Source organism: Poromitra crassiceps, assembly GCF_964638095.1.
Source record: "Poromitra crassiceps genome assembly, chromosome: 8".
NCBI lineage: Eukaryota > Metazoa > Chordata > Actinopteri > Beryciformes > Melamphaidae > Poromitra > Poromitra crassiceps.
In genome coordinates, this window is record NC_139629.1 from 3036930 (window position 1) to 3052867 (window position 15938).

Genomic DNA, 15938 nt, shown 5'->3' on the forward strand with positions numbered 1-15938 from the left:
TGAACGTCACTGTGCAGGCCACAGGGAGAGGTGACTTCTCTACAACACACTTCTCTTCACTGCCACCTCACATACTGTAGGCCCCCCAACCTCACTCAGTGTGGCCCCTGGGTCAATTTTTTTTACAAGGCGGATGTTCTTGGTTAGGTTAGACCAGTGGTCCCCAACCACCGGGCCGCGGACCGGTACCGGGCCACGAACCCGGTCCAAAAAAAAGCAACATAGGCTATAATATTATAGGCTGTGTGTGGTAGTTGAAAACATAGTTTCAAGTTGATGTTTATTTATGTTTGTAGTTGAAACAAAAACATAAATACTGTAGGCTACATACAGTACAACACAAAAGGCTGTTATTTACCCTTTGTCGCCACCTGGTGAGTAAATATATATGCAACTAAAACCATTAAAATTGACAACCGGTCCGTGACTTTTTTTTCCATGTATCTACCGGTCCTTGGCACAAAAAAGGTTGGGAAACCCCTGGGTTAGACCACCAAAATCTGTGTTTTTATTTTACTGTACAACCCAGAACATTGCGCTAATGGCGTTAGCATTGTCCATCCACATACTGTTTAACGTTAGCATTTGAGCTAACGCTATTGTAACAAACTATATCCAGGATGCACATTGCACAATCATGCAACATTACTAATCTGATTAATATCAGATTGCTGTTTGCGGATTGCTGTTTTAAAGCTAGAGCAAAGTTTCTGGTGTCATCGGAATGGAAGAATTATTAAATTTGAATATGAAAAATATAAATGTTGGTATAATAAACTTGGATTACCAGTCCTTTTCATCAAATTAGTAGCTATAATTGGGAGTGATGGTGTTACAGTAGGCTACTGTAATATTACTATTTGAGTTCAGGACAAGCCTGACTACATACGAACTCAAATTCAAACATTTTTACTGTATCAATTCAGAGGGTTTTAAAGTGAAAGTCCCACATTTCTATGTTGAAATGGCTATGTGTGAAACTCAGGGTTGTGTGAAAACACATGGCTCACTATACACTCACCCCAAATTCAAATGTATGCATGAAGACCGTAAGCATGATGGGTTTGATCATGCGTGTTGTTCTGTTCTGAGCCAGGAAAAACCTGTTCTGAGCCTGTGATGTCACTCAAATTCATGCAAGAACCATTTGGATCTGACATCTCATAACGATTTCATCCCAGCTTCACTTTGTGACAAAACACAACCTTTTTCTCTTGTTTTGATCCAAAGGAAAGTGCATGTATGTAGTGATAAGGATGCAGGGACGGCTTTATGGTTACTTTCTCAAGGCCTGCTGTGTGTCCATCCTGTTTCCTGTGCAGAGGAGGAAGTCAAGCCCCTGGTGAAGGAGGAGCACGAGTGTGTGTGCGAGGGAAGCTCGTGTGTGAGCGGGGAGCGCTGTATGGGACACCAGTGTTTCTCCTCTCTGACGGTGAATGGCGGCTCCCTGGTGTACCAGAAAGGCTGCTTCAAGGTCTATGAGCAGAGCAGGATGACCTGCAAGACGCCGCCCTCCAGAGACCAGATTGTGGAGTGCTGCCACGGACACCTGTGTAACATCAACAGCACTGTGGAGCTGCCTGTCCAAGGTACTACAAAACCCAGAATGCATCACACATATGGTCTGTCTTTATAGAGAGCCAAAGTCACGCCCACTTCCGGGTTAGGCATCCGCTTCAAGAGATTTCACCCGCCATTTATTTTTATATAGACATTTCATAAAATGCTTATAAAAATAGTTTGACTATATATACTGTAGTTTTTTTTTGTTCTTTTAGTTTAGGTGGGAGTGATATGTTCTCTGGTCTTTTCTGATTCTAAATGTAGCTGAATTGCTTGGTTTGAACAAGTAGAATTGTTTTATTTTTTATTTTTGTACCTTTTTTTTGTAGGTCCACTTGTCCTCTCTGTCAGGTCCACTTGTCCTCTGTCCTCTCTGTCAGGTCCACTTGGCCTCTGTCCTCTCTGTCAGGTCCACTTGGCCTCTGTCCTCTCTGTCAGGTCCACTTGTCCTCTCTGTCAGGTCCACTTGGCCTCTGTCCTCTCTGTCAGGTCCACTTGTCCTCTCTGTCAGGTCCACTTGTCCTCTGTCCTCTCTGTCAGGTCCACTTGGCCTCTTTCCTCTCTGTCAGGTCCACTTGGCCTCTGTCCTCTCTGTCAGGTCCACTTGTCCTCAGGCCCCTATCCAGGGTTTTGAAATTGGGGAGGTCCAGACATGGCAAGGGGAGGCGGGAAAAAATTTGAGTCCCCCCCCCTCTTTTTTAGCCATATTTAGAGTAATATATCATTTAAAAAAATATATATATATATATTTTTTTTAACCTTTTTTAGCCATATTTAAAGGAATATCTCGTTCTAAATCAACATTAGGATTATACTGTTGTGATGTCATTATTCAGTATATTCTCTTTCATGTCACCACCTGCTCAGCTCTCCTGTCAACATAATTGTAACTAACAAACACAAACTGTTTTAGCAAAATTCATATCAAAATGACACCTACAAACACAGGTACACAACCCAAGCCGTACACACTGGGGTGGCCCAGGTGGGGCACAGACTCAAGCAAGGGTGGCACTGAGTACGGCATTATGAGAGGATGTAGACTGCTTTTTCCCCTCGCCAAAGTTGACCCTAACTTTGGAGTTAGAATGACATGGTTGGTAGAGGGAGGTACAACGCAAGACAGGGAGGTATGAGGGAAACATAATGTCCTTGGCTCTGGTGAAATTTCTAAAGAAAGTGATAATAGCCATATCCCTCTGTGTGAAGAGAGGAGCTGCAGATGGAGGGAGGTCCAGTAATCATCAAGAATCAAATATCTTTTTTCCAGAGTCTTATTGTCTGCCTTCAGTCCAAAGAAGTGCTTACAGGTTCTGCGACTAGCTGGGATATTACCATTCATTCAAAATCACCACTCTCTCTGACTGTGGGAAGTCATTCTGACATCTACAGACAGGCTCTTTGAAAAGCCTTCTATGGACTCACTGGTGTTAGAGCACGATAATGAATACCGCTCAGTAATGCCTGTCTGATATAGAACAATAAGAAGGTCTATGAAGGCTGAAATGTCACACGAGAATTTTCTTTCTTAAAAATTACTGTCTGTCTGTCTGTCTGTCTGTCTGTCTGTCTCTGTCTGTCTGTCTGTCTGTCTCTGTCTGTCTGTCTGTCTGTCTCTGTCTGTCTCTCTGTCTGTCTGTCTGTCTGTCTGTCTCTCTGTCTCTCTGTCTGTCTCTCTGTCTGTCTCTCAGTGGTTTGGATTTTGAAAACTAGAGTCAATCAAAATGTGGCTGTTTCATGCATGGTTTCAGTCTGAAACCATGCATGAAACAGCCACCTGCATACCTGACTTCGGGAGCATGGCACTGATTGATAACAAGCCTTAATTGAGCCTTCATCATGCCTGATTAGCCAGTAGCTTCCCAACGTGTCACAGGTAACGTTACTTAAGAGACAGACTAGACACTTACTTTCTTGGTTGTTGCTAAAAAATCTGTCAGTGTCACTCACTCACCTCGTCTGTCGTTCACTCGCTCACTCAAGTTCAAGTTTCAAGTTTAATAATTTGTATAGCACCTTTCATACAGGGTTTGCAACTCAAAGTGCTTTACAGAGGCACACAGGCAAAGGCACACACGCCTTATTTAAAATCAAAAAATAAAATAGGATAGAATAAATAGGATAGTATAAATATAAATAGGTTAAAAGTGGCAGTGGAAGAGCTGATTAACAGTCAAAGGCGACTGAGAACAACAGGGTCTTAAGATTATTCTTGAATGCAAGTAATGTCGGGGCATACCTGAGGTCTTTAGGAAGTTTATTCCAGCTAGTGGGGGCATAGTGGCCAAACGCGGCTTTTCCGTGTTTGGAGTTGATCCTAGGAATATCCAGTAGGCCGAACCCTGCAGACCTGAGAGGTCTAGACGGCTCGTAGCGTGGGAGCAAGTCGGCGATGTAACCTGGACCAAGGCCATTTAGCGATTTATATACCAACAACAATATCTTATAATCTATTCTATAGGACACTGGAAGCCAGTGTAAGGACCTAAGAGCTGGAGTGATGTGATCAGCCTTCCTAGTCCTGGTTAAAACTCTAGCCGCAGCATTTTGGATGAACTGGAGTTGTCCAAGTTCTTTTTTAGTGAGGCCGGAGAAAATGCTATTGCAATAGTCCAACCTACTAGAGATAAAGGCATGGATTAATTTCTCTAAATCTTGTCTGGACATATAGCCCCTAATTCTTGCTATATTTCTTAACACCTTAAGTGCCATAGCCGAAATAATTCGTCTTACATAATCCAACGCTTAAGTGCCAGAGCCGAGTTTACTCGTCTTACATAAACATTTTTTTTTTTTTGACGGTGGGACATCAATCAACAACTTTTACATCTTCGAGATCACTATTGGAGCAAGATAATGTGTATAATCTATTTTACCGACCCACTAAGTGTTGACAGTGCTCCCCCAGACGACCGAAATCAAAGAAAAAACTGCCGCGGGACCAAGCCGTTCAAGGAAATGCCGTGGCGATTTTACAGTAATCCATTCAAGACTTGTCTTGCCTGAGAGCGGCCGCGCACCGGCAGCAGCACACAGAGAGCGGAGAGCGATTTGCAAAATAGATCATAGGTGAAACACACTTTGAAACACCTCAGAAAGGCCAGAATCAACATCTGCCCATCGCCCACGCATTCCCCGGCCCATCTTGACTCGCACAAGGAGCGTCCGCACGCAGGCAAGCAGGCAGGCAGGCACACAGGCAGGCAGCAGCAAAAGCGCTTCTGACACGCCCGCTGTACAGCCAGGAGGAAGGAGGAGAAGACACACGGAGGGAGGAGTTTGAATGAGAGGGGTGTTTCCTGTTGTTATGGAGGAAATTACTGTTCAAAACTATTGTTTAGAATGTCTGACGGTCTTACTGATGCCAAAAATGAATGGTTAAAGTGACTGTTTCACAAAAAGCCATTTATCTCTGAATAAATTTCCAGACGCTGAAACCATGCTGTACTCAACGGCTAATATCTACATAACTACTAACTCTGCAAACTAACTCTTTTAGACAGAGAAAGCACACATTCTATTAGTTATTTTTAGATGATTGGTGTTCATGAATTCTTAACAGAAAAGAATCCATCGGCTGTTCTAAAATGAGCCAGAATCGTCAAAAACACCCCTGGCACAACTTACCTACAGGAATGAAAACATGGCTGGCATTCAATGTGTTAAATGATAGAAGGCTGATTTCCTAATAGACTTAATGTGGGAGTTAAAAGTCAGGTCGGAATCGATAATAACACCAAGATTCCTGACTTGGTCCTTGGGCTTCAAGGATCGCGACTCGAGGAGCGCGGCAATTCTGAGCCTCTGCTTTTCTGGTCCGAAAACGATCACCTCCGTTTTATCTCCATTCAACTGCAGGAAGTTTTGATTCATCCAGACATTTATTTGGTCAATGCACCGGCACAGTGAGTCTACACTGCACACTGTCTCGCAGCTCGCTCACTTTCAGTTATCTTGCCAGGCAGACACCATGTCTTCCTGCTGCTCCTACCTCCTGCGCTTGTCAAGTGAAATCAAGTTACCGCGGACGCGGCGTCAGATGACTTCCTGCCTGACGTGCCTTTCGTTTCAAAATAAAAGCGATCCCGTGTTTTCCATGCTTTCCATGGAGCTTTTTTTTTCTTTTCTCTGAAATTCTTACCGAGGTCCGGACCTCGGTGACCTCATAGCTAGATACGGGCCTGCTTGTCCTCTGTCCTCTCTGTCAGGTCCACTTGTCCTCTGTCCTCTCTGTCAGGTCCACTTGTCCTGTGTCCTCTCTGTCAGGTCCACTTGTCCTCTGTCCTCTCTGTCAGGTCCACTTGGCCTCTGTCAGGTCCACTTGTCCTCTGTCCTCTCTGTCAGGTCCACTTGTCCTCTCTGTCAGGTCCACTTGGCCTCTGTCCTCTCTGTCAGGTCCACTTGTCCTCTGTCCTCTCTGCCAGGCCTGGCTGACCAGAGAGTGCAGGCTGAAGCCTCCTGGGACTGAGGAAGGGGAGGCTGGCATGGATACACAGAGTCATTCTCACCCTCTTTGACTCTTTCACTTACTTTCAACCAGTGGACTAAACAAATATATCTGCCACAGAGAGAACTTTGATTTATTTTTGTCTTATTGTAAATAAATAAAATACTCCATCTATCTTATATTTTATAACTGAAATAGTTGACCAGAAGTAAATAGTACCATTTGCAAATAATTTCTAATGTGTGTGTTCACCTACTTTGAATAGATGGGTGCGGTTTACCACATCATAACAATTCAATCATATCATTTATTAACACATTGACTGCCAGCCGTTTTTTTCTTGCTGTAGGTAGCTTCTGCCAAGCCGTTTTTTGAGGATTGTGGCTCATTTTACAGGAGCCGAGAATTATTTTCTGCTTGGAGTTTGTGAACATACAATATCTCAAAAGTACTAATAGAATGTGTACTTTCTCTGTCTAAAAGAGTTAGTTTGTAGAGTTAGTAGTTATGTAAGCATTAGCAGTTGAATACAGCATGGTTTTAGCGTCAGAAAGAATATTCAGAGATAAACAGCTTTTTGTGAAATTCGATAGAACTGTCACTTTAACCATTCATTTTTGGCTCTCTCTCTCTCTCTCTCTCCCTCCCCCTCTCGCTCTCTCTCTCTCTCTCTCTCTCTCCCCCTCGCTCTCCCTCCCTCTCTCTCTCTCTCTCTCTCTCCCTCCCTCTCGCTCTCCCTCCCTCTCTCTCTCTCTCCCTCGCACTAGGTTTAATCCTAGTGAGAGGGGGAGAGGGAGAGAGAGAGAGAGAGAGAGAGAGAGAGAGAGGGAGGGAGGGAGAGAGAGAGAGCGAGAGAGAGAGAGAGAGAGAGAGAGAGGGAGAGAGCGAGAGGCAGAGTTGCTTAACTCCTCCCTCTTCTTGCCTGCAGCGGCCGTCACAGTCTCAGTGCTTTTGCTGCTGTCCTGTGCCTGTCGATCTGCACGGCTGCTGTTTGAGGAAGTCGGCATGGACTCGCTTGCTTCTTGGAGTTTTGGTTGAGAGAAGCTTTTGCGATTCTGGTCATATTTATGCTGCGTGTTTCAAAGTGTGTTCCACCTGTAATGTATTATGTAAATTTGCAATCCCGTATCGCCAGCAATCAGCGCGAAAATAAAAGCGCCTTCGCCAATCCACCTTCATGAGAATGGCTTCAGTCACACTGCTTTTTGCTTGCCTTCCTCCTTCCTTGTCGCCACTTAGTGGGTCGGTGGAATGGGTTGTACACGTTGTACACGTCCAATACCTATATAAGAGATGTAAAAGGCTTAGATGCACAACCTACCGTCAAAAAAAAAAAATCGATTTTTTTGACGAGTACACTCGTCGCTGGCAGTTAACAGCTGGATTGTGTTTGACGAGTACACTCGTCGCTGGCAATCAAGGTGTTAATTCGAGCGAATAAGCGAAAAATGTACTTTCAAATAAGTCTAAATCTTCTGGCACTTCTGTTGCAAACCTTACCCATCCAATCCAGTTGAAAGAAGAATTACCATATGACCCAGATCTGCTTAGGATATGAAGGCATCCAGCTAAACGCACCCCCCTCCTAGCTAATGGCTAATAGCTAATAGCTAATAGCTAATAGCTAATAGCTGTGCGTTTGCTGCAACTCTCTTGAGCTCCTAAAATGTGTTGCTGGTTCTGCGCATCAGGGAGAAAGAGCTCAGTATGTGAGGGGAGCAAAGGGGATCATTGTCTGTGCTGGAGGCAGAGCAGAGCAGTCTCTCCCCCTGGAATGTTTGGAAAGTGTGTGTGTGTGTGTGTGTGTGTGTGTGTGTGTGTGTGTGTGTGGTGGTCAGCTCCTCGGGCTGGGGCTCTGCTGCCTGGATGAGCTCCACTGCTCGTCAGCCTGGCGCGTGTGTGTGTGTGTGTGTGTGTGTGTGTGCTCTTACTTGTGTGCATGTGTGTCCTGTGTGTGCACCTCCGCCCCTCGTTGGTTTCATCAGAAGGTCGGCAGGGCAGAGTGCTGCAAACCTGTGACCCGTGTGTGTGTGTGTGTGTGTGTGTGTGTGTGTGTGTGTGTGTGTGTGTGTGTGTGTGTGTGTGTGTGTGTGTGTGTGTGTGTGTGTGTGTGGTCCAGTCAAAGCAGCAGCAGCAGCTACAGGGAGGCAGAGTTTCTCCCTGCGTACCTAATTATCATCACCTCTTCTGGGATGATGGCTGTCTAAACCCATGATTCTGGTCGAGGCTGCGGTCGACCTCGGGCAACTGTACACTGACTCACCTGGCCTGGGACACACAGCATGAGACAACACACTGACTCACCTGGCCTGGGACACACAGCATGAGACAACACACTGACTCACCTGGCCTGGGACACACAGCATGAGACAACACACTGACTCACCTGGCCTGGGACACACAGCATGAGACAACACACTGACTCACCTGGCCTGGGAGACACAGCATGAGACAACACATTGACTCACCTGGCCTGGGACACACAGCATGAGACAACACATTGACTCACCTGGCCTGGGGACACACAGCATGAGACAACACACTGACACACCTGGCCTGGGGACACACAGCATGAGACAACACACTGACTCACCTGGCCTGGGACACACAACATGAGACAACACACTGACTCACCTGGCCTGGGGACACACAGCATGAGACAACACACTGACTCACCTGGCCTGGGAGACACAGCATGAGACAACACACTGACTCACCTGGCCTGGGAGACACAGCATGAGACAACACACTGACTCACCTGGCCTGGGACACACAGCATGAGACAACACACTGACTCACCTGGCCTGGGACACACAGCATGAGACAACACACTGACTCACCTGGCCTGGGACACACAGCATGAGACAACACACTGACTCACCTGGCCTGGGGACACACAGCATGAGACAACACACTGACACACCTGGCCTGGGACACACAGCATGAGACAACACACTGACTCACCTGGCCTGGGGACACACAGCATGAGACAACACACTGACTCACCTGGCCTGGGGACACACAGCATGAGACAACACACTGACACACCTGGCCTGGGACACACAGCATGAGACAACACACTGACTCACCTGGCCTGGGGACACACAGCATGAGACAACACATTGACTCACCTGGCCTGGGACACACAGCATGAGACAACACACTGACTCACCTGGCCTGGGGACACACAGCATGAGACAACACATTGACTCACCTGGCCTGGGACACACAGCATGAGACAACACACTGACTCACCTGGCCTGGGGACACACAGCATGAGACAACACACTGACTCACCTGGCCTGGGGACACACATCATGAGACAACACATTGACTCACCTGGCCTGGGACACACAGCATGAGACAACACACTGACTCACCTGGCCTGGGACACACAGCATGAGACAACACACTGACTCACCTGGCCTGGGGACACACAGCATGAGACAACACATTGACTCACCTGGCCTGGGACACACAGCATGAGACAACACACTGACTCACCTGGCCTGGGGACACACAGCATGAGACAACACACTGACTCACCTGGCCTGGGACACACAGCATGAGACAACACACTGACACACCTGGCCTGGGACACACAGCATGAGACAACACACTGACTCACCTGGCCTGGGGACACACAGCATGAGACAACACATTGACTCACCTGGCCTGGGACACACAGCATGAGACAACACATTGACTCACCTGGCCTGGGACACACAGCATGAGACAACACACTGACTCACCTGGCCTGGGGACACACAGCATGAGACAACACACTGACTCACCTGGCCTGGGGACACACAGCATGAGACAACACATTGACTCACCTGGCCTGGGACACACAGCATGAGACAACACATTGACTCACCTGGCCTGGGACACACAGCATGAGACAACACACTGACTCACCTGGCCTGGGACACACAGCATGAGACAACACACTGACTCACCTGGCCTGGGGACACACAGCATGAGACAACACACTGACTCACCTGGCCTGGGGACACACAGCATGAGACAACACATTGACTCACCTGGCCTGGGACACACAGCATGAGACAACACACTGACACACCTGGCCTGGGACACACAGCATGAGACAACACACTGACTCACCTGGCCTGGGGACACACAGCATGAGACAACACATTGACTCACCTGGCCTGGGACACACAGCATGAGACAACACACTGACTCACCTGGCCTGGGACACACAGCATGAGACAACACACTGACTCACCTGGCCTGGGACACACAGCATGAGACAACACATTGAAGCTGTAGATAGTGTGGGGGAAATGATTTGGATGGGTAGTCTAAAAGAGATCAGCAGAGGGGGCGGAGCAACGACCGAGACAGTAGGGGGAATTGACCAAGTAATAATAATACATATGACTTATATATAGCGCTTTTCTAATTACTCAAAGACGCTTAAAGTAGTACAATACACCCTTTTCACGGGGTCCATTTTGTGTCGAAAAGGCGGGGTAAACACAGGTGCAAACAAAACACTAGTGAGGGTTTCCAACTTCCAGGATTGCTAGTTGGAAACCCTCATTAGTGTCTTGCTTGTACCTGTGTTTACCCTGGCTTTTTGACACAAAATGGCCCCCGTGAAAAGGGTCTATTGGGGGACAAAATGAGAGAAAAATGTGGTGGGGGTGCGGGGAGACTTGATCACAATAGACAACATGATTGATAAAGGCGTCGGTATGAAGACTTTACTCAAGACTTGCTACAATGTTCTCTCCCCTCACAGCCAGTCAGCTGCCCAGCTACAGCGTCACCACTCTGGCTATCGTCATTGTGGCGCCTGTCATCGTCCTCATCGTCCTGTCTGCTGTCGCCATTCTGCTCTTCAGACGCATCCACCACAACCAGATGGAGAGACTGACCGCACGAGACGCTGAATACGGTACCATCGACGGCCTCATAGCCTCCAATGTCGGGGAGAGCACTCTGGCGGTGAGTAGGAGTTGACCGTGTTGTATGGGTTTCCTTCAGCAGAATGTGTGAGAATGTAGAGCCTATACGGTAATGATGACGAGTCAAATCATGTTATTCTTCCATTACATTTTTTGTAAATAGAAAAGTGAGTCCAGTAGAGTGCAGATCTCCGCCAGGCACCACTATGCCTAACCACGGCCAGGCACCACTATGCCTAACCACGGCCAAACCCAAACCCAACTGCACCACTATGCCTAACCACGGCCAGGCACCACTATGCCTAACCACGGCCAGGCACCACTATGCCTAACCACGGCCAGGCACCACTATGCCTAACCACGGCCAGGCACCACTATGCCTAACCACGGCCAAACCCAAACCCAACTGCACCACTATGCCTAACCACGGCCAGGCACCACTATGCCTAACCACGGCCAGGCACCACTATGCCTAACCACGGCCAAACCCAAACCCAACTGCACCACTATGCCTAACCACGGCCAGGCACCACTATGCCTAACCACGGCCAGGCACCACTATGCCTAACCACGGCCAAACCCAAACCCAACTGCACCACTATGCCTAACCACGGCCAGGCACCACTATGCCTAACCACGGCCAAACACCACTATGCCTAACCACGGCCAGGCACCACTATGCCTAACCACGGCCAGGCACCACTATGCCTAACCACGGCCAAACACCACTATGCCTAACCACGGCCAGGCACCACTATGCCTAACCACGGCCAAACACCACTATGCCTAACCACGGCCAGGCACCACTATGCCTAACCACAGCCAAACACCACTATGCCTAACCACGGCCAAACACCACTATGCCTAACCACGGCCAAACACCACTATGCCTAACCACGGCCAAACACCACTATGCCTAACCACGGCCAGGCACCACTATGCCTAACCACAGCCAAACACCACTATGCCTAACCACGGCCAAACACCACTATGCCTAACCACGGCCAAACACCACTATGCCTAACCACGGCCAGGCACCACTATGCCTAACCACGGCCAGGCACCACTATGCCTAACCACGGCCAAACCCAAACCCAACTGCACCACTATGCCTAACCACGGCCAAACCCAAACCCAACTGCACCACTATGCCTAACCACGGCCAGGCACCACTATGCCTAACCACGGCCAGGCACCACTATGCCTAACCACGGCCAGGCACCACTATGCCTAACCACGGCCAAACACCACTATGCCTAACCACGGCCAAACACCACTATGCCTAACCACGGCCAAACCCAAACCCAACTGCCAAGGGAACCGCTACGGGAAACAGCAGCTCGACGGATAACACACGCACGCACGCACACGACCGAACACATGATCTCCTGGTGGAAATAATTTGTGCCATTGGTACTGTCAGTTGTGATTGGTTAAGGTCATTCTGAAGTTGGTACTGTCAGTTGTCAGTGGTTCAGGTCATGCTGAAGTTGGTACTGTCAGTTGTCAGTGGTTCAGGTCATGCTGAAGTTGGTTCTGTCAGTTGTCAGTGGTTCAGGTCATGCTGAAGTTGGTACTGTCAGTTGTTAGTGGTTCAGGTCATGCTGAAGTTGGTACTGTCAGTTGTGAGTGGTTCAGGTCATGCTGAAGTTGGTGCTGTCAGTTGTGAGTGGTTCAGGTCATGCTGAAGTTGGTGCTGTCAGTTGTCAGTGGTTCAGGTCATGCTGAAGTTGGTACTGTCAGTTGTTAGTGGTTCAGGTCATGCTGAAGTTGGTACTGTCAGTTGTGAGTGGTTCAGGTCATGCTGAAGTTGGTACTGTCAGTTGTGAGTGGTTCAGGTCATGCTGAAGTTGGTACTGTCAGTTGTCAGTGGTTCAGGTCATGCTGAAGTTGGTACTGTCAGTTGTTAGTGGTTCAGGTCATGCTGAAGTTGGTACTGTCAGTTGTGAGTGGTTCAGGTAATGCTGAAGTTGGTACTGTCAGTTGTGAGTGGTTCAGGTCATGCTGAAGTTGGTACTGTCAGTTGTTAGTGGTTCAGGTCATGCTGAAGTTGGTACTGTCAGTTGTTAGTGGTTCAGGTCATGCTGAAGTTGGTACTGTCAGTTGTCAGTGGTTCAGGTCATGCTGAAGTTGGTACTGTCAGTTGTGAGTGGTTCAGGTCATGCTGAAGTTGGTACTGTCAGTTGTGAGTGGTTCAGGTCATTCTGAAGTTGGTTCTGTCAGTTGTGAGTGGTTAAGGTAATGCTGAAGTTGGTACTGTCAGTTGTCAGTGGTTCAGGTCATGCTGAAGTTGGTTCTGTCAGTTGTGAGTGGTTAAGGTAATGCTGAAGTTGGTACTGTCAGTTGTCAGTGGTTCAGGTCATGCTGAAGTTGGTACTGTCAGTTGTTAGTGGTTCAGGTCATGCTGAAGTTGGTACTGTCAGTTGTGAGTGGTTCAGGTCATGCTGAAGTTGGTGCTGTCAGTTGTGAGTGGTTCAGGTCATGCTGAAGTTGGTTCTGTCAGTTGTGAGTGGTTAAGGTAATGCTGAAGTTGGTACTGTCAGTTGTCAGTGGTTCAGGTCATGCTGAAGTTGGTACTGTCAGTTGTTAGTGGTTCAGGTCATGCTGAAGTTGGTACTGTCAGTTGTGAGTGGTTCAGGTCATGCTGAAGTTGGTACTGTCAGTTGTGAGTGGTTCAGGTCATGCTGAAGTTGGTACTGTCAGTTGTCAGTGGTTCAGGTCATGCTGAAGTTGGTACTGTCAGTTGTTAGTGGTTCAGGTCATGCTGAAGTTGGTACTGTCAGTTGTGAGTGGTTCAGGTAATGCTGAAGTTGGTACTGTCAGTTGTGAGTGGTTCAGGTCATGCTGAAGTTGGTACTGTCAGTTGTTAGTGGTTCAGGTCATGCTGAAGTTGGTACTGTCAGTTGTTAGTGGTTCAGGTCATGCTGAAGTTGGTACTGTCAGTTGTCAGTGGTTCAGGTCATGCTGAAGTTGGTACTGTCAGTTGTGAGTGGTTCAGGTCATGCTGAAGTTGGTACTGTCAGTTGTTAGTGGTTCAGGTCATGCTGAAGTTGCTACTGTCAGTTGTGAGTGGTTCAGGTCATGCTGAAGTTGGTTCTGTCAGTTGTGAGTGGTTCAGGTCATGCTGAAGTTGGTACTGTCAGTTGTGAGTGGTTCAGGTCATGCTGAAGTTGGTACTGTCAGTTGTCAGTGGTTCAGGTCATGCTGAAGTTGGTACTGTCAGTTGTTAGTGGTTCAGGTCATGCTGAAGTTGGTACTGTCAGTTGTGAGTGGTTCAGGTCATGCTGAAGTTGGTACTGTCAGTTGTGAGTGGTTCAGGTCATGCTGAAGTTGGTTCTGTCAGTTGTCAGTGGTTCAGGTCATGCTGAAGTTGGTGCTGTCAGTTGTTAGTGGTTCAGGTCATGCTGAAGTTGGTACTGTCAGTTGTGAGTGGTTCAGGTCATGCTGAAGTTGGTACTGTCAGTTGTTAGTGGTTCAGGTCATGCTGAAGTTGGTACTGTCAGTTGTTAGTGGTTCAGGTCATGCTGAAGTTGGTACTGTCAGTTGTTAGTGGTTCAGGTCATGCTGAAGTTGGTACTGTCAGTTGTTAGTGGTTCAGGTCATGCTGAAGTTGGTACTGTCAGTTGTGAGTGGTTCAGGTCATGCTGAAGTTGGTACTGTCAGTTGTGAGTGGTTCAGGTCATGCTGAAGTTGGTACTGTCAGTTGTCAGTGGTTCAGGTCATGCTGAAGTTGGTACTGTCAGTTGTGAGTGGTTCAGGTCATGCTGAAGTTGGTACTGTCAGTTGTCAGTGGTTCAGGTCATGCTGAAGTTGCTACTGTCAGTTGTGAGTGGTTCAGGTCATGCTGAAGTTGGTACTGTCAGTTGTCAGTGGTTCAGGTCATGCTGAAGTTGGTACTGTCAGTTGTGAGTGGTTCAGGTCATGCTGAAGTTGGTACTGTCAGTTGTGAGTGGTTCAGGTCATGCTGAAGTTGGTACTGTCAGTTGGGAGTGGTTCAGGTCATGCTGAAGTTGTGAGCAGTAACAAGGAGCACACTTTTTGATGTGTTCTTCTGCCCGAATGGGTCAATTTAGTGCAGAACTGGTTGCAGCTTGTCATGCTTGTTGTCGTCATACGGTGAACTTTGGTTGGTTACTCAGTGTGGGTGTGGCCTATCCTGAAATGAGTTATGACTAAAAGTTGGTGCATATGTTCTGGAGGCAGCAATAAACACACATCAAAGCATTTTATAGGGAGCAGCATCATAAATGCTAAAATGTTTATCTCCAAATCTGGTGGATTGTTATGAAATGGATGAATATATTTTAGAGCCATGTTTAAGCCTTTTATTGTTATATTCAGTGTGGCCGAGGAGGAATCTATCACTATAGATACAGTATGTCCGTTGAATCAGGTCTGGACAGTCCCCGGAGTTACCCTTTCAGACAAGAGGCATTGTTGTTTGCAGGAATCGCAGTTTATGTGATTCAGTGAGACAGACTTTTAATTAAAATGTTCAATGTATACTACATTAGAGATATATTTCAGGATGCAATTCTCCACTCCATGAAAAAACCTTCAACACATTATTCAGCCAATAGGATTAGAAAACATGGGGTGCCGATCTACCAAAAAGTGAGCGCCTGATCGCCAAAAAAATGGCTGCCGAATAGTGGTCGCAGTCATGTTAAATGCTGGAAAAGGTGATTTTACAAGTGGCATTCAAGTCATAGCTGAGCAGTTTTCAATTAATTTCACAACACAAAACTTATCGAAAATATAGCCTAATGCAGCAACACTACCATCTTCTTGTTGCATTTTCACAACAGGCAGACTGGGAGGAAAATAAACCATTCACCTTTTACTTGTTTACTCAGCAGCCACATAACTACGTCCATTCATGAAATTAAAGCGCACAGATGAATGGTTTGTAAAAGTGCCATTTAAAACAATACAGTAACAGAGTAATCCCAGCATCCTCAACACGCCGGGGGCACGGTGGCGCAGTCGGTAGC

General features: G+C 47.4%; 1 protein-coding gene across 1 annotated transcript in view; it reads left to right on the top strand.

The window, feature by feature from the left end:
- LOC310781796 (activin receptor type-1-like) overlaps positions 1-15938 on the top strand; it is a 78205-nt gene that overhangs the window by 49737 nt on the left and 12530 nt on the right. The window contains exons 4-6 of the mRNA XM_083642424.1: positions 1-30; positions 1323-1589; positions 10779-10984. The exon at positions 1-30 is cut by the window's left edge and continues 243 nt beyond it. Coding sequence (XP_083498550.1) covers positions 1-30; positions 1323-1589; positions 10779-10984 — 503 coding nt within the window. The remainder of the gene's footprint in view (positions 31-1322; positions 1590-10778; positions 10985-15938) is intronic.